This window comes from Odocoileus virginianus, chromosome 16, assembly GCF_023699985.2.
Source record: "Odocoileus virginianus isolate 20LAN1187 ecotype Illinois chromosome 16, Ovbor_1.2, whole genome shotgun sequence".
Classification (NCBI taxonomy): Eukaryota; Metazoa; Chordata; class Mammalia; order Artiodactyla; family Cervidae; genus Odocoileus; species Odocoileus virginianus.
Window position 1 is genome coordinate 55504070 of NC_069689.1, and position 18634 is coordinate 55522703.

The window sequence follows — 18634 nt, forward strand, 5'->3', positions numbered from 1 at the left end:
TTCCTGTGTCATAGAAGGGCTCTCCATCAAGAACTTGGCAGGAGCGCCATGTCACTGAGATGCCCGGAGGCGGCTGACCCCGCTGCCCAAACTCGAAGTGCATAGCTGCCAGCTGGAGGAACTGAGCCACGGAGGCAAGTGCGTCCCCAGTAAGGGGCTGCTTACCAGGCTTCCCGCACAGGAACCGCACACGGTAGCTCTGGCAGACTTGGCCCCGGTCGTAGCACACAAACCTATAATCCTGGCCCTTTTTGTAGACAACCTCAGTGGTGAGGTTGACTCCATCCAATGTAGTGGCCTGGGGATGGCACAGAAATTACAAAGTCATTTCTCTTTGTAAAGAAGGAAGGTGATGATTAATGTTACAAACATATACTCACAAGTCTAAAATTGTTGCTGCTGCGAAACTTATTTACAATGGCTTAGACTATTATTCTAACGTTTCCCCTTCTCTATTCTGTTATAATAAGGGCAGCATGAAGTCACAGGGTGGATAAACATCTTGCCTGGGGTCCCACCATATTTGGTATCCAAACCAGTGAGTGACTACACTGGGGAATGGTTTACGGAGTGTTTATCACCAGCACATGTTCTTTTAAGAGCTGGGCGGGTTGCTTTCTACAACTTGTACCCTCTCATCCTCCAGCACGTCCACAGTGGCCAACATTTACTGAAGACTCACTGGATCAACCTGCTGGTGCCCAGATGTAACTCCATATCCTGTGGGGAGTCTTTAAAAATACTCTTGCTGGGACTTGTCTGGTGGTCCATTGGTTAAGAATCCGCCTGGCATGCAGGGGACATGGGTTTGATCCCTGCTCTGGGAAGATCCTACGTGCCTCGGAGCAACAAAGCCTGTGCAGCACAACTACTGAGTCTGTGCTCTAGAGGCGGTGAGACGCAACTACTGAGCCCAAGTGCTGCAACTACTGAAACCTGAGCGCCTAGAGCCTGTGCTCGGCAGCAAGAGAAGCCACCACAATGAGAAGCCTGCATGCCACAACTAGAGTAGCTCCCACTCACTGCAACTAGGGAAAGCCGCCGCAGCAGCGAAGACCCAGTGCAGCCACCAAAAAAAAAAAAAAAGCTCATGCAAATTTGATTGTGTTCAGGGTGCAACCTGGACATGAGAACTTTCAAAGGCTGCCCCAGGGGATTCCAACGGGAAATTAAGTTTGAGAACCCCTTTTGTAGTTATGGAGCTCCATACATTTTTTTTCAATTTGTTTTTTATTTTTTGGCCTCACTGTGTATCACAGGAAATCTTAGTTCCCTGAGGAGGGAATGAACCCTCACCCCCTGCCTTGGAAGCACAGAATCTTAACCACTAGGGGCCACCAGGGAAGTCCCTGAGTTCCATACATTATTAACACACATTATTGCATTCTCTCTTCCTGGCTCTGAGGTCTGTGAGGTTGATGCTGGTTTTACAGATCTGCAAACACACTCAGAGAGGTTGACAGGACTCATCCAGTGACAGAGCGGTGCCTCGCAGCCCCTTGCGCTGCTGTTCCACCTGTCCTGCATTCAGTGTCTGTCTCCCACCGGGGGGTGGTGGGCTCTGGAAGGGCCAGGTATTGCTTCTTCCCTGATCTCAGCATCCAATCCAGAGCCAGGCACACAGAAGAGCCTCAGCTGATGGCAGCTCCAAGGCCAGGTAGAGAATATCAGAAGTGGGTTCAGAGGAGGGCACGGTCCCTGCCAGCTAGGGCTCACCCCGGGGCTTCGGGGTGTGTCTGCACCACCATGGTGGCTGTCATCAGAGACATGCAATTTAGAGCAAGGGCCGCAGCTGTTGTCCTTTTTGGCACAGAGACCAAAGGGACCAGGGCTGGGCAAATAGGAAAGCGAAGTATAGTCCATCTAAAAAAGGGGGTGCACTTTTAGGAAACATTGTTTTGAACCCAGCGGATATCCGTTGTCTGTGGTTTGGGAGGAGAGCTGTGGAAATGTGAGTTTAGCCAGAATGAAAATTCAGCCCTTTCCTGCAGGCAACACGCTCACAGTCCTTATCTGGGGTGGTTCCTGCAGCAGAGAGGCAGGCACTGCCCACTCGCCCTTAGAGGAAATCATGAAGGCTCACAGGGGTTTAGGTGCAAGTTCAAGGTCACCTGACTTTCAAGCCCACTCCTCTTGACTCCCAGATCTTTTCCCCTGAGGCCAGCATGTTTTTCAGTAGGACATCCCTGAATATTGAGAACTGAGCCTAAAAACATCATCCAGGGGAGTTGGACATTTTTTAAGGTACAACATCCAATAAAAATTTCAAGAAAACCTCTATTCAATTTTATTGTCTTTCTTTTTCTCCCTTTTAAGTCATAAGAATGACCTCAGTTTTGGATAAGAAGAGTAAAAAGGGCTTTCCCACTGTTCAGTGAACTTGGTCTTCACTTTAAGTAGACACAATGTGATTGTTATTCTAGATAATAATTATAAAATAACTAGTAATGTCATAGGCTTCCCTGGTGGCTCAGTGGTAAAGAATCTGCCTGCCAATGCAGGCGATGCAGGTTTGATCCCTGGTCCGGGAAGATCCCCTAGAGAAGGAAATGGTAACCCACTCCAGTATTCTTGCCTGGGAAATCCCATGGACAGGGGAGTCTGGCAGGCTGCAGTCCTTGGGGTCACAAAAGAGTCAGACACAAGTTAACAACTAAACAAGCAATATCATAATAAATAATAATATAAGCAAATAATTTTAAAATAATAAAAGAAAATTATGGGCACTCGCTGTAGGTCAGAAGCTTCACGTATTGCTGCATTAAATCCACAAAATAATCCCATTAAGGAACAATTATTACCTCCATTTTTTCTTAGGAGGAAACTGAGACACTAAATTAAATAGCTTGACTGATAGATATGGCCAAGTTTGCTAGTGAGGAACCCAGGGTGCAACATTTAAGGCAGCACTCACTCTCCAGGATCACGTGAGTGCAGAGTTGGCACCTGGGAGGCAGTGCCACCTTAAATTTGGTGTTTTGGGCACCTCACAGGTCCCAAAGGATAATTGAGTCCATTAAGTTGAACAGGCCTTGAAAGGTGGGTGAATTTTAAGAGAGAAGATGGGAAGCAAGGAGATTTCAGCCCAGGAGAACCATCAGAAGGGTGAAGACATGGGAACTAAGGACTATGGTTTTTGGGTTTGATTTTGCAGAATCACAAATGATCAGATGTTGAAAAACTTTCCTTGAGGTGAGGTCATCTGTGCTAGTCTTAACTATTTCCTTTCTCCTTCCAACTCACCATCCTACCCAGGTGACAAATGTCCTAACATCTGCTCCCCTCCAAAGGATTTGATGGCAGGTATCTCAGGGACCCCTTGTGTGGGGTCCCCAGGGTGATCAGAGGTGACAAGTGACCCCAGTAACCTGTGATTTCCCATGGTGGCAAAAATAGGCACCTGGGCATTTCAGTTTTGTCTCAGTCTCTCTGGTGGGTTAATTAACAGGCATTTAGCTCCTGGCAGATATGTCTCACACTCTATTGATAAAGAGAATGAAATCTTGCTTCTCTCACCTCTGGTAAACATAGCAGAATCCTGGTTTTGCTTTTTTGACTTCAGAAAAATCCAGAGTAGCTTCTATCTCATTGCCTCTGATGACTATAAAGAAATTCTCTGGCTAAGGCTGGGGCCACTACTGACAAAAGGTTGATGGCGAGAAAGGGGGTGAGCCTGACATTTTCAGGATAGAGCACTTCCTGTTTCTTTTCTTTTTTAATTTGTATTGGAGTATAGTTACTTTACTATGTTGCATCAGTTTCTGTTGTTCAGCAAAGTAAATGGGCCCTGCAGTGTGGTGACAGACTAGTGGTTACAGAGTATGGGGCTGGCTCCCCATAGAAGGTCTGGGATTGTTGAGTTGATGAGCAGTCATGTTGTCGTTGTTGTTTAGTCACTAAGTCATGTTCGACTCTTTTCAACCCCTCGGACTGTGGCCCACCAGGCTCCTCTGTCCATGGGATTTTCCAGGCAAGAATACTGGAGTGGGTTGCCATTTCCTTCTCCAGGAGACCTTCCTAATCCAGGGATAGAACCTGAGTCTTCTGCAGTGCAGGCAGATTCTTTACCACTGAGCCACCTGGGACGCGAGCAGTCATATGCTATTATATGTATGACATATGGGAAAATACATATATTTACACTGGTTTCCTCTGTTCTCTCCAAGCCTTTGGTAAAGTTTTACAGACTGTTTGAGCCTGGGATTAGTGGTGCTTTGACACTCTCTGGGAAGAATCCATATCAGCTGGGAACAAAGTTCCTGAGAGTAAGAAATGCCTAAGGAAAGCTATTTTCCTGGCATGGAGAAGTGGTCTTCTCAACAACAGTGGTCTGGAGCCAGACAGCTGGCAGAGCAAACACTGGAGGGATTTGCAGAACATGGACACATTCCTCGAGGATTTCCAGAAATGCTTGGGGAGGGAGCAGCCCTGGTGTAGGATTGGACTTCCTATAGCCAAGTGATTTGGAGGAATCCAATTTGGGCTCTCTCAGAATTAGAGCTGGAACATGCAGGGTTGCAAGCAAAAAATTAAAGTTAAATCTGAGAAGTATGTGCTTTGAGGGAGTCAGCGCTTTTTGATTCTCTTGGACCCGAGAAGAGTCTATAACATGTAATGGAATCTGGGTAAATCCTTCTCAACCACAGTGGAGCCACGTGAATGGACAGCCTTGGCCCAACAATAAGAAAGGTTTCCCTGGCCTTTGCTGACCGCAGAACCGACAGTCCTCTCTTGGAAAAGTGGTCCCTTGTCCTGCGGTCCCTCTATATTGCAATGCAGAAGGCAGAAGTCATGCCTTGGGGGTGGAGGGATATGGAGGAGTGAAAACAGTCAGATGATCTGGAACCTGAGGTTAGATAATCTGAGAAAAGGTGGTGTACAAATGTTGCTATTTTTATTGGCTGAAAGAAGATAAAATGGGCAGAGACGGTCTTCCTGAAATGACTCCAAATTCTCGTGTGTGTGTGTGTGTGTGTGTGTGTGCTCAATCATGTTGGACACTTTGCAACCCTGTGGACTGTGGCCTGTCAGGCTCCTCTGTCCGTGGGATTCTCCAGGCAAGAATACTGGAGTGGGTCACCATGCCTTCCTCCAAGGGTTCTTCCCAGCCCAGGGATCTAACACTTATCTCTTGCATTTCCTGCATTGGCAGGACAATTCTTTACCACTGAGCCATCTGGGAAGCCAAATTCTCTATCAGACATTTAAGTGGCCCCAAATCTTGTTTTGGAAGAAGACCAGGCATAAGGAAATAAACTCCATTTCCTTGCCTATGTCTCTGTCTTTGCTATTCTCCTTTGAGCTCTCAAGCTCACCAGCTGAGCCCTGAGTTGTGAGAGCTGCCCATTTGTGCCACACTTTCATGATGGAGCCAGCTGAGAAAGCCTAGGTCCTCTTTGCTCGGTCACTCAGTTGTGTCTGACTCTTTGTGACCTCCTGAACTGTAGCCTGCCAGGGTCCTCTGTTCATGAGACTCTTCAGGCAAGAATACTGCAGTGGGTTGCCATTTCCTAATCTAGGCGATCTTCCTGACTCAGGAATTGAAGCCACATCTTTTGTATCTCCTGCCTTGGCAGGTGGGTTCTTTACTACTAGCACCATCTGGGAAGCCCAGGTCCCCTTTGAACAAAGTTAACTCCAAGTGAAGATCCCAAGCAAATACTGTCCATTCTGTGAAGGCCGACTTTCACTAAGTAGAGAACAAGGCTGTGGGTGTCCTCCACCTAGGCTGGTCTCAGCCTGCACCTGAATTTCAGCTACACCCTGTGAACTTGAAGCCCCCAAAGAAATGAATGGGTGTGTGAAGCCGAGAAGGTCAAACACTCCCCGCACTGGGCACCCTCACCCATGGCTGAAGATCAGGTTGAGGAGACAGAAAAGGAACTCTTCAGCAAGACCCAGAAGAGAATCTGAATCCTCGCTTTGAAAATCACGAGGGGGCGGGGGGGGGGGGGGGGGGGGGCGTGGCGGGGGAGGCCTGGAGCATACAATCAGCTTCCAGGTCAGTTTTTAAAATGAGAATGCTACTCTCTGGCATTACTGACATCACAGGAGGGCCATGAGACTCACACCACTCAGATAGTAAGAGAGTTTGTGATCTACAGCATCTTTTTCAAGACAAAGCCTTGATAACTTCTTGGTTACCTGTATATCAATGGGACGATTGCAGATTTTCCCTGGTTGAGTGACCCCAAGGTCTGAAATTTTCTCTCCACCTTTTGTGTAAGGCACTTGGTCATGTTCAAACCACTCTGTCCACTCCACATCTGGGCAGAAAGCAAAGATCAGGGTTAGGCAAGCAGGGCGCTGAGACTGGCCATGCTGGATGCAGCCTCTGAGTACCCTCAGCGCAGTGAGAATCAAATACCATATGTCCAGGCTCTCACCAGGCTGGCTCCCAGAGGCTTGTAATCCATCTGCCAACCTCCCCAACTCCCCCAAATTTTCATTACAAGTGCCTCTTACTGACTATCTTATTTTATAAAAGCAACAGATATTCTTCATTATTGCCAAAAGGAGAAATATGAGATCCAGCCATGAACCCATTATCCAAGGGTGCTTGTGAAGATTGTTGCTCTCCACACCACCCTCCATGTCCCTGTGTGTCAGCTCCTTGAAGGCTGAGTCCTACTACTGTCTGCATTCCCTGTCAGTGCCATTGCCTGGCACAGAAGAGGCATTCCCTGAGAGGGCACATCCCTCTGGGTTATTCCCCACTGAGCCCGGATTAAAGACAGCTCTCAGCTGCCAACTGAGTTGACACTGAAGCCGTCAAGTGGTCTTACTGGTGGAAAGAAAAATTCTCCTTCTGCAAAGTCCCGACTTTTTAACTCACTCTGGAATTTTACTAAGGGGTCCCAAGCTCCTCACCTTGAACCCACTCGCTGGATGAGGAGACGTTGAAAAGCTCACCATGCTCTGTCCGGAAGAGTTTGAACACCCGGGCAGCAGCAGAGCCATGGTGTCCTATCAAAGAGGAGATGGGAGGCATCAGCGACCACACAGACCCCCAAATTAAGAAAGATATGATGCTAAGGCAGAGAAAGCCCCCTGCACACGTGGATCTTGAACCACTTCTTCATCTTACTTTTTTTTCTTTTTTGGCCACAAGGCATAGCATGTGGGATCTTAGTTTCCTAACAAGGGATGGAACCTATGTCCCCTGCAGTGAAAGCACAGAGCACTAACCACTAGACTGCCGGGGCAAGTCCTCAAAGCATCTTTTTAAATCAAAATATTACTCTTGCTGCTTCTGACCCAGTTCTCATCTTTCCTGTGTCACTTGTTTGGGATTAAACCAATGACACTCTCTTTGCAAATGTAAACATTATCTTAGTGATCGACCTTAAACCAGTATGAACTTTTGCCACTCACATAACCTGGCCATTAAGCAGCTAGTCACTCAGCAGTGTGTTGGGAGATGGATCAGCCATGTTCTGGGGAAGGAGAAGGGTATGTGTTTGGTCAAGTCCAGCTCTTCGTGATCCTGTGGACTGTAGGTTGCCAGCCTCCTCTGTCTATGGGGTTCTCCAGGTAAGAATTCTGGAGTGGGTTGGCATACCTTCCTCCAGGGGATCTTCCCAGCCCAGGGATCAAACCTGAGTCTCTTATATCTCCTGCATTGGCAGGCAGATTCTCTACCACTGCACCATGTGGGAGGAGAGTGGTTCAAAAAGCCCCTGAGCCTATTGGTCAGAAAAACCCAGCGGGGAATGGCCTTTCACCATTTATTACCATGATACTCGATGTGGTCTTCGACGGAAGAAGAGGGATTTCCTTTCACAGTTAGGAAACTCCAAGGGTGTCTGAAAAAAAGACAACAACAAAAAGTAAAGTTTTCACCTGTCTGAGCCTGTACCGGAGGCAGAGTTAACACAGAGTATCACAGTGAGGCTGTTTGGGGAAATGAGTTCCTGGGCTGGGCTTCCCTTCTCCAAAAGAACAAGAGCCTTTCTCAGCAAGCCCTGGCTTTCCTAACCATCTGACCAGCCTGATGTTTGTGGATCCTGAGCCTCTGCAACTCCATTCTGGCAGTAGATGGGGCATGAATCATAAACAAACAAGCCCATAGACCCACATGCCACTAGCCAGGCTCAGTGAGGTCCTGAAGCAAGTGCTCTGAGTCCTTCAGGAAAACAAGGAGACATGCTCCAAGGGAGAAAGGTTATTTCTCTCCCAAGTTAAGCTCGAGGAAACTGGGCAGATGTGTCTGAGTCCCCAGAAATCGGCACTGGGCCTTGGGAAGGAAAGAGATGCGTTTTTTCCATGAGGAGTGAAGGAGGAAAAAGAAGGGGTCTGATTTTGGAAAGTCGTACACTTCTTCTCTCCATTGAAATATGCACTGCTCTAAGGCAGGGAGGTTTTCTTATTCATCTTTATCCAACCTCTAATACCTAAGCCACCCTCTCTCTTAATATGAGCTATCAATAGCTCATATTTGTTTGATTATTTTTGTTTTGATCTCATCTTCAGAACAAAGGTTGGGGTTCATTGAGGTTAGAGATTAGACTGTGTCACACTTGCTTAAAAATCTTTCAATGCCTACTGACTTGGATGAAGGGCAAGCTTCTCTGCACTGAGCAAAAGGCTATCCTGTGCCCACCTTGCAAACTTCATCTCGCTTCCTTCCCCTTCTTGTTCTTTCACATGCCATCATCAATTCTTTTATGTCTGCCTTTCCTTGAGGGCTCAAGACTTCCCGCCAGACCTCATGACTTCCCGCAAGAACTCAGTATGACTAGTCCCTTCCTGGTGCTTTATTTCAATTTCTGCTCAATAATCACTTCCTGGATGAACGAACTCATGATGGGCCCAAGTCTCAGATCTTCAGCCCATTTTAAGTGCTCTGAGTTTGTCAGTCAAAGTGGGTCTATATACAAATGAAGGGTAACAATGTAACTCCTGCCTGTATATCTCCTTCACTCACAGAACATATTAAGAGCACCCATTCTGAGCACTGAAGAATTAATGCTTTCAAACTATGGTATTGGAGAAGACTTTCGAGAGTCCCTTGGACAGCAAGATCAAACCAGTCAATCCTAAAGGAAATCATCCCTGAAAATTCACTGGGAGGACTGATGCTGAAACTCCAATACTTCAGCCTCCTAATGCGAAGAGCTGACTCATTGGAAGAGACCCCAATGCTGGGAAAGATTGAGGGCAGGAGGAGAAGGGGGCAACAGAGGATGAGATGGTTGGATGGCATCACCAACTCAATGAGCATGAGTTTGAGCAAACTCCAGGAGATAGTGGAAGACAGGGAAGGGAGATAAGCAACAGAAAAGGGAAAATATCAGCTTTAGATCACATGGACATCTAGAGAGGACCCACACGCCTCTCCTCCACTTTTCCTATTATTCTTACACCACCAATTCAAATCAACAGATAGATTAAGAGCTGGAGGCACATTTAGCATCCCCAAGGCTTGTTTCCCTGTCTCTGACACTGATCTCTTTTTTAAAAAGTAATAATACCCAAATATGTTTACTGAAAAAACCACATTCTCCCTCACTGAATTGATACTGCCTATATCATACATTGGGGCTTCCCTGGTGGCTCAGCAGATAAAGAATCTTCCTGCAAGGAAGGAGATATTGGAGATGCAGTTTCAATCACTAGATAAGGAAGATACCCTAGAGGAGGAAATGGCAACCCACTCCAGTATTCTTGCCTAAACAATCCCATGGATAGAGGAGCCTGGCGTGCTGCAGTCCACAGCGTCACAAAGAGTCGGATACAACTGAGCAACTGAACAACAATAATCCTTTCCACGGCTCTTGAAAAGAGTTGCTAATGTTCATTGAGTTTTACTCTGTGCTACCCACAGTGGCAAATACTTTGCTCATATCATCACCTTTACCCTCCCCAGAGTCCTCTGAGCTGACTCCTGAAATAACCCATTTTACACATCACGGGGACAGTTCAAAGAGATGGTGAGTCACCTGCATGCCATCACCTAGGAGGAGGTCCAGCCCAGACTCAAGATTCAGGACAAATTGGATGCCAGATCTTGGACCTTCTGCTGAGGCCATATGTAGCCAATCTCCTTGTGGTTCTACCTCTCGGTGTAAATTAACAAACTGGCCTTTTGGCTTATGTGACAATGAAATAGCAATGCCCTCAGTTTTTATCAACAAAGGAGCCTTGCAATACTACAATGTCATTGTCATCTTTGGCTGCTCAAGTTTCCTGCCCAAATCCTTCCAGAGGGAGTTGCCGGTGGGCAGGTGGAAAACACACCCTGGAACCCAGAGCCCTGCTCCTGCCCAGGGGGACTCCACCCAGTCAGTAAAATTGCTTTGCTCAGAGCCCAGAAGAGCCTCTGGCCTGCCCCCATCCTGCCCATCATCTGCAGAGTCGAAGGGCGGGGCGTTTCTATCTCCAACAGCCACGGGAAAGATGATCTCAACTTTCCACTAAACCGAGATCTGATTCAACATGATTCAAAGGTGTGGCTACTGTTGGATAAACCATAATGCATTTATCTTGATGCCAAAGCGTGCGCACCCCAGAGTCAGGCATGACGCTGCAAACCCAGGCAAACAAAACTCTCCCTGGGGCACATCAAAGTGCCCCTTCTGCTGGGAGGGTCTTGGCAGGGCAGAGGCACTTCATGTGGTCTCTATCAGATGTCTGCCAACCCTCCAAGGCACATTATGATCCCTTCACCAAAGGAAAGGAAAATGACCATTCATTGTACATCTGAGGCACACAGTTCTTATCCGCGGTAGATACTCAATTAATATTTAGTAAGTGACTGATTGAATGAATGAGTTTATATAGACAGCTTTGAAGTTTGAAGAGTGGAATATGCTTGTAAGAAAAACTAGGTTCCCTTTAAAAACAAGTCGTAATACATCCAATGCAGATGGATGTGTGTGCCTGCATCCTCCAGGGTCACCCTTGAGGGTCACGTGGCCCTGGGGAAACCAGGAAGCAAGTTAGGTAAAGTCTGTCTGGGCTAGCGTTGCTTTAGTGTTCTGGAGCCTGGGAAAGTGATGGAAGTGATGACCGATACCTGAATCCAAGGTGTAGAAAGTGTTTGCTGCCCAGTTTGGTCATCGCCTTCCTGGCCACATCATCCAAATTTCGAGAGCCTTCATCATTCACAGCAACAGAAAGGATCCTGCCATTGGGCACGGCATTTAAATACTGGGCCAGACGCTCACTCTCTTTCTTGGATCTGTAGGTGTCAAATCTGAAATGGGGCAGGGAGAGGAGATATTAATAGTCCTAACAGTAGTGCAAAAAGAGAGCTCTAAGCACCTACCTGTGGTAAGACAGCTAACATACCATCCAAAATCTCAAGAGTCATGATTTTTCAAGAAAAGAGCTTTTATTACAGCAAAAAAAAAAAAAGAATCATCTGAGACTTGTCAAAGATGGATATGGATGGATATGGAGATGGATATGTAATCCATCCTCATACATATAAAGCAGCTATGAAATGGAGATCTCAAATAACCCACACCACAGGTGACAAGAATTTGCAAAGGAAAGATAAAATTTTGTCATGATCCCAACTCTAAATATAAAGCAAACTTATTAAGTATAAAGATTTTGTACAATGACAATGGAAATTCCAAAAAAACTTGTCTTGGAACTTAACAAGCAAAATAATTCTACAAGGAATTTACAAAAATAAACCACCATGAATAGCCAAGATTTGAGAAAAGGAAAAAAAAGGGGATGTGGGCAGGGGGAATGTGTGGATGCTCAGGGGTCCTCAAACTTACTTTTAATTGTTTCCATAACCTGGTCTGACCCCACCTAGGCCCCTTCCTTCTCCACTGACCTTTCCCATGAAATGTTCACTATAATCCTAGCATATCTCAGGGTCTCATGACCATACCACAAGCCCACTCTTGCCTTCACTCTATTGTTCTAACCTTCTCTCCAGCCAATCAAATGCTTACTACCTCCCCAGAGCTGATCGAGGTTCTTATTTCTCTGAGTAACCTTATGCAAGTAACCTCCAGGTGACCAGGTCTCAAGTTACCATAGCCTGCATTTCTGCGTGTGTTTAGTGTTTATTAGTATTTTTATTCAGACACCTTCAGCTGTCAGATTCTTGAGCCCACTGATTCATACTTTACCCAAAGGAGACAAGGAAGGAGCAGGCATCCTGACTTTGGAATCTCCACACCAGCTATCAGTATAACATCTCATTATCCATTTCAATGATGAATTCAATTTGATTGGCTGCCACAAGTAATCCATATTGTACTACTTAAGAAGCAGAGCTATATCCAGAGAAAACCAGAGTTCAAAAGAATGCATGCACCCCAATGTTCTTTCCAGCACTGCTTACAATAGTCAGGACATGGAAGCAGCCTAAATATCTATCTACAAAGGATTGGATAAAGAAGATGTGGTATATATACACAATGGAATATTACTCAGCCATAAAAAGGAACAAAACAACACCAGTTGCAGAGACGTGGATGGACCTAGAGACTGTCATTCAGAGGAAGTAAGTCAGAGAGAGAGAAACAAATATCATATTAGATCACTGAAATGTGGAATCTAGGAAAATGGTACAGATAAACCTATTTGCAAAACGGAAATAGAGACACAGATGTAGAGAACTAATATATGGACACCAAGGGGGAAAAGGAGTGGGATGAACTGGGAGATTGGGATTGACACGTATACACTACAATGTACAGACTAGATACCTAAGGAGAACCTACTATACAGCACAGGGGACTCTACTCGGTGCTCTGTGGTGACCTAAATGGGAAGGAAATCCAAAAATGAGGGGTACATGTATACGGGTAGCTGATTCACTTTTCGTCACAGCAGAAACTAATACAAGACTGTAAAGTGACTGTAAAAGTTAGTAGTAAAAACTAAAATAAGAATAAATTGAAAAAAAAGAATAAGTTGAATATAATATAATAAAATTTTAAAGGAAGGAACAGCATCCAGGAGTCAGAGCACAACTGAGTAGACCATTCTCTCTCCTCTGAAGGGAGGAGCTCTCTGATAGCCTTTGTGTCAATCAAGTGCATCCTGGTTGCATTACCCCTGGGTTGAGGATTGCTCCACCCCAGGCCAAGCAGGTGGCTATCACTAGGGGACCCATGGGGCAATTTAGTGACTCAGGGTCTGGGCAGATTTGGGTTAAATCCCAGCTCCAACACTCCTAAGCCTTGTGATGCTGAGCTCCTCTATCCAAGGGATTCTCCAGGCAAAAATACTGGAGTAGGTAGCCATTTCCTCCTCCAGAGGCTCTTCCCAACCTAGGGGTCAAATCCACATTTCCTGCATTGCAGGCAGATTGTTTTTTTTATTTTTTACCATCTGAGCCACCAGGGAAGTCTCTGAGCAAATTTAGCTTCACTCAACCTCAGTGCTCTCATCTGTATAACAACAGAATCACCTCCCAGGGCATTTATGAAGATTCAATTATATATAGTGGAGAAAGTGGTTAACACAGGATTTTGCACAAAGTCCAGTGATTGTATTATTGTTACTGATATTCACTGGAGGGCAAGGTGAACTGGCCAGCCTACACCATATCACAGCCAGTTCTTGCTGCCTTCCTGTGGATGCTCATGGCTCCTGCCCTGTTTTTGAGGAATTCAATATCCCCATCCTCCAGCAGCACCCGGACAGCTGTGTCTGCTTGCCACTCCAGCTGTGCCCTTCCTCATGTCTCTTTCTCTCCAAATGACCTGGACTGGCCTCTGCGGGGCCTGGACAAGAAGCCCTGGGAGCTTACTGGTCAGGTCCAGTCTCTGAAGAGTCTATCAGCTCACACCCAAGCCTGGAGAGAGGACAGGGAGAAGAGACTTGTTGTGTCTGCCTCCTGAATATCTCTCCAGTCCATCCACTTCTATCGCCGCTGCTTCAACCTCTACCGCCAGCGACCTCTTTTGCCCAGAACATGTGGAAGCCTCTGAACCACCTGTGCTAGCTTTACTTTTTAAAAAAATAATTGTATGCATTTATTTTTGGCTGTGCTGGGTCTATGTTACTGAGTGGGCTTTTAGCTAGTTGCAGGGAGCAGAGGACTACTCTTCATTGCAGTGCACGGCTTCTCATTGCAGGGGCATCTCTTGTTGTTGAGCACAGGCTCTAGGGAACTCAGGCTTCAGTAGTTGCAGCACATGGGCTCAGCTGTTGCAGCTCCCGGGCTCTCCAGCAAGTCTCAATAGTTGTGGTGTGTGGGCTTAGTTGCTCTGTGGCATGTGGAATCTTCCCAGACTAGGGATCAAACACGTGTCACCTGCATTGGCAGGCAGATTCTTTACCACTGAACCATCAGGGAAATCCTGAGCTTTACTTTAGCTCTCCGCAAACAATCCACTCTCTACAGAGCAGCCAATTCTTTCAAATTAGATGGTATTCTTCTTGATTTTTTACTTCTTTTTTATTTAATTTTATAAATTTTTAATTGGTAGATAATTGCTTTACAAAGTTGTGTTCATTTCTGCTATACAAAAATGCAAATCAGCCATAAGTATATGTTAATGTATATATAAGGAATCTAGAAAAATGATACTGATGAGCTTATTTGCAGGGCAGGAATAGAGATGCAGATGTAGAGAATGGTCTTGTGGACACAGCAGGGGAAGGAGAGGGTGGGACGAACTGAGAGAGTAGCACTGACATGCACTTACTCCCATATGTAAACCAGAGAGCTAGTGGAAGCTGCTGTAGACACAGGGGGTCAGTGTGGTGCTCTGTGATGACCCAGAGGGCTGGGATGGGGGAGGGGGGAGGGAGGCTCAAGAGAGGGGATAATGTAAATGTGGTGGTTTAGTCGCTAAATTGTGTCCGACTCTTATAACCCCATGGACTGTAGCCTGCCAGGCTCCTCTGTCCATGGGATTCTCTAGGCAAGAATACTGGAGTGGGTTGCCATTTCCTCCTCCATAGTTATGGCTAAATCAGATCATTTTTTTCTTAAAGCACTTTGGTGGCTTTGCATTCTGCTAAGAATAAAACCCACCTCCTCACTGGGCCTCCCAGGCCGCACACCTGCCTCTGCCTGAAACTCCATCATTGCAGGTCATTTCCATCACTCTCTGCCCTCCCACCTCTCTGCTGGCCCTTCCGTCCTATGAACATCACGCACTTTCTCAGCCCTGGTCCTTGCACTTGCTGCTCTCAGTCTTGAACAATCATTCCCTGACTCAGCCTCACCCCAAAGTCCTTGGCTCAAATGTCTCTTGTTTACACTAGGCTCCCTGACCACGTGATGTAAGATGACCTTCCTGAGTTACTCTGCACCACCTATGTCTTCCCCCTAATTACCGATGATCCCAGCCTGAAACTATGCTGTGTGAACATGTGCATATGTATGTGTGAATGTGCCTGTGCCTGTTCAATTCAGCTTCATGAGGCAGATGCCTCGGGAAGGAGAGACCTAACTCCTTGAGATCAAGGATTTCTGTTTTGCTCACGGCTCAGCACCCTGAGTGGCCTCTGGCTAGGACACACTTCCAGTAAGTGTGTGTTGAATGAATGAATGAATGAATGAATGTGTTGATGTGAAGGTAAACCTTACCTGTCAGAATGGATGACTGTTCCTGATTTGGGGTCAATGACATGGACAATGACTCCACGGTGACCCCAGCTCCTTTCAAAAAAATAGCCTCCCTCTTCCAGGCCACCCGGGTGAAGAGTCTTGTTCAGAAATGTCCAGGAGAGCTTCTTCTGTCCATGCAACTCAAGGGTACCTCCTCTGTCGACACCAATGTACTTGAGGCCAAAGTAGGGATCCAGCTGAATGCCATCATCAGCCCTATGAGAGAAAACGGCTCTCTGTGGTCGGCCAACATCTCTGTTTAGTGGCTGCTGAGCCCAGAGGGGATGGCACTGCTGCTGACTCCCACTGTGGCCACTGTAGAACCAATCACACCTGGTGACCGCCCAAGATCAGTAGACATAGCATGAGCAACCAAGATAGTCCCAAGCCAGAACAAAATGAGTCCAACAGGCCAAGCAGAAATACTCATCAATAGTCAACATGTTGGCACTTCTTTCCAGGTCTAAGTGCATTATATTTTGGTCCATATCAGATGTGGAATCACCTGGACAACTATTGCATACCCTGTGTATTCTTGGCTACTGCTTCTGAGAACTCTCAATTGCTTAGTGATGGAGCATAGCCAGAGGCAAATACTGCCTGGAATTTTTCTTTATCTTGTCCATCAGAGCCTATTAATAAACATTCAAAGAGACTCCCTGAGCCATGACAAGATTAGAAAGCAACTGAAAGGGGGGCAGGGGTTTCTGTAACTTAAGTCCAGACCTGAGCCACAGTAAACAAAATACCTTGTGTACCTCTCCAACTCACCCAAATTGCCAGTGTCTGTCTTGCTCGTGATTGTGATCTGGCAGGATGTAGTGATAATTCCTTTCTTGCACTAAAGGCTTGCTGTCTCACCTTCCTCTTTCCTATGGACATTCTCCCCCGCATCAGATCCAAGGGTGGCATGGTACCCATGATAGCATGGGGACCGTCTACCCACCTTCCATACAAAACGATGCTGAAATTGCCCTGGAAAGGGCAGAGGGCACTCCCAGCATGCAGCTCTCCTCCGCTGTCAATCAGGATGTGCCGGGTACGCAAAACAATGGCCTCATCTTGGTCTTTAATGACTAGCTTTCCTGAAGAGGTAGGAATGGAGTGAGGTTGAAGAACACAAGTGTTAGTGATGAGATTCTAGCAGAGAGAAGGGCAGACCTCCTGAGCCCACCATCTCCTCCAGGCAGGCAAGAAGGCCTCCTTCATGTACTTCTGTTTGCTGTGCCTATGATGTTTACTTTTCTCTCTGTCTTGCGATGGGTAAATATTGCCTGCTTGGTTTGTTGCCTTCACTGTGTGCTCTGCCTTCAATGAGTAAGCATCTGAAAGTCAGATAAGCAGAACTGCTCAGAGCACCAATAAGGAGTTTCCTCTATAAATGCTTCTTTCATTAAGATTGGACTCTGACAAGGCATTCCTTAAGTGCTCAGAGTTGATGGTTATCTCCAACAACCAGATGCTCTGACTTGAGCTCTAAGCATGTGACATTTGTTTTGTCCATCTAAAGTTATGGCAACCTGCATCTATCTGCTGGGCTCTGAGGCAGCAGACCAGAGAGATGGGATGAGGAGTATGGGGGAAGGAGATTGGCTTACCTCCCTCTGAGATGCGGATGGAGTAGACCGTGGCAGAAGAGGTGAGCAACAGTGCTCTGCCCTGGCCTATATACACATAGTAGTCTGGGTCATGGCCAGGATTCCAGGGTTGCAACTCAGGCCACTGATCAGGGCACTCAGCTGACCCTGCAAAGTACAGAGAGGTGTCACTGCCACCATCCACCAACCTCCCCAGCAAGGATGGCACAGATCATGGGGTGGGAGGAGGTATCATGCACTTTTATGGCTCTGGCCTCCTCCCTAACAGAGCTAAAATCAGGGCCTTAGAGAGAAAAGAGAACCCCTGACATAGGAGCCCTGGGATTTATCCCATGCCCTTCATTAGTTCATCATGTATTTTCTGTGAACTTCCTTCTTCTGGGCTCAGTTTTTCCCTTTATCAAATGAAGGGTAGACCAGATGACTCCTCAAGATATTCCAGGATCTAAAGTTAAACAGTGATATACCTAAATTACTTGTATTCCAAGGCATCCTTTCCCATGGAAAGAATGTTTGAAAAGTTGGCAAAGCCCTTTCCCCTTCTGCATGAGTATTTGACTTTTAGTTAATTTGCTCTCCCTGTTTCCCTGGAAACCTGAGAAAGATGGTATTCTATAAACTGTGCTACCAAGCAACATTAATTATAACAAAAGTGACCCCTGATTAGTCAATGGCATCTAAACCAGGAACTATGAGGTACAGTGGTAAAGAATCTGCTGACCAATGCAGGAGATACAAGAAATGCATGTTCAGTCTCTGGGTTGGGAATATCCCCTGGAGAAGGAAATGACAACCCACTTTACTCTTCTTGCCTGGAGAATCCTGTGGACAGAAGAGGCTGCAGGCTACAGTTGAGGGGGCTACAAAGAGTCACACATGACTGAGTGACTGTGCACACACACAGTCATTATATTTATAACGATCCTGCTGGAGATGTCTTACTATGGCCTTCCCTGAGTGCAGGGACTCTGATAACTGGGCACATCCCACACGGCAACCCTGAAAGTTATATCTGTGGAGTTGCTATAAGAGATACTGGCTCTGATGGGGCAATTCCATACTTGTCCAATGATGGCCTTGTTTCTTCTCACCTAAGTTGCTGTTACCTGGGAAACCAAAGAAGATAACTTCTGGGAGGCTTGTGGGATGTTACTAAGACCACTCCAATGAAAGAGGAGTGCCTGATGAAACACCAATGGCAGGTGGTGTTTCTGTCCTAAACCCTTCAAAGTTAGCCTGATGCTCATCATGGCCTGCAGGATTCCCTGGTGCCTCAGCAGTAAAGAATCTGCCTGCAATGCCAGAGACATGCATTCGACCCCTGGGTTCAGAAGATCCCCTGGAGGAAGATCTCCCCTGAGGAGATCCCTCAGTCCAGTATTCTTGCTTGGAGAATTCCATGGACAGAGGAGCCTGTCAGGCTACAGTCCATAAAGTCACAAAGAGTCAGAGTCGACTGAAGCAAGTGAGGACACATGCATAAGCACGGCCTGTGGTA

General features: G+C 46.5%; 1 protein-coding gene across 2 annotated transcripts in view; it reads right to left on the bottom strand.

Annotated features, from left to right (window-relative positions):
• Positions 1-18634, bottom strand: part of CEMIP (cell migration inducing hyaluronidase 1) — a 160766-nt gene that overhangs the window by 51189 nt on the left and 90943 nt on the right. For both annotated transcript variants that reach the window (XM_070478230.1, XM_020897777.2), the window contains exons 3-10: positions 17137-17283; positions 16485-16623; positions 15518-15754; positions 11018-11197; positions 7735-7805; positions 6871-6966; positions 6145-6266; positions 166-298 (exon numbers count right to left, since the gene is read on the bottom strand). In XM_070478230.1, the coding sequence (XP_070334331.1) occupies positions 166-298; positions 6145-6266; positions 6871-6966; positions 7735-7805; positions 11018-11197; positions 15518-15754; positions 16485-16623; positions 17137-17283 (1125 nt within the window). The remainder of the gene's footprint in view (positions 1-165; positions 299-6144; positions 6267-6870; positions 6967-7734; positions 7806-11017; positions 11198-15517; positions 15755-16484; positions 16624-17136; positions 17284-18634) is intronic.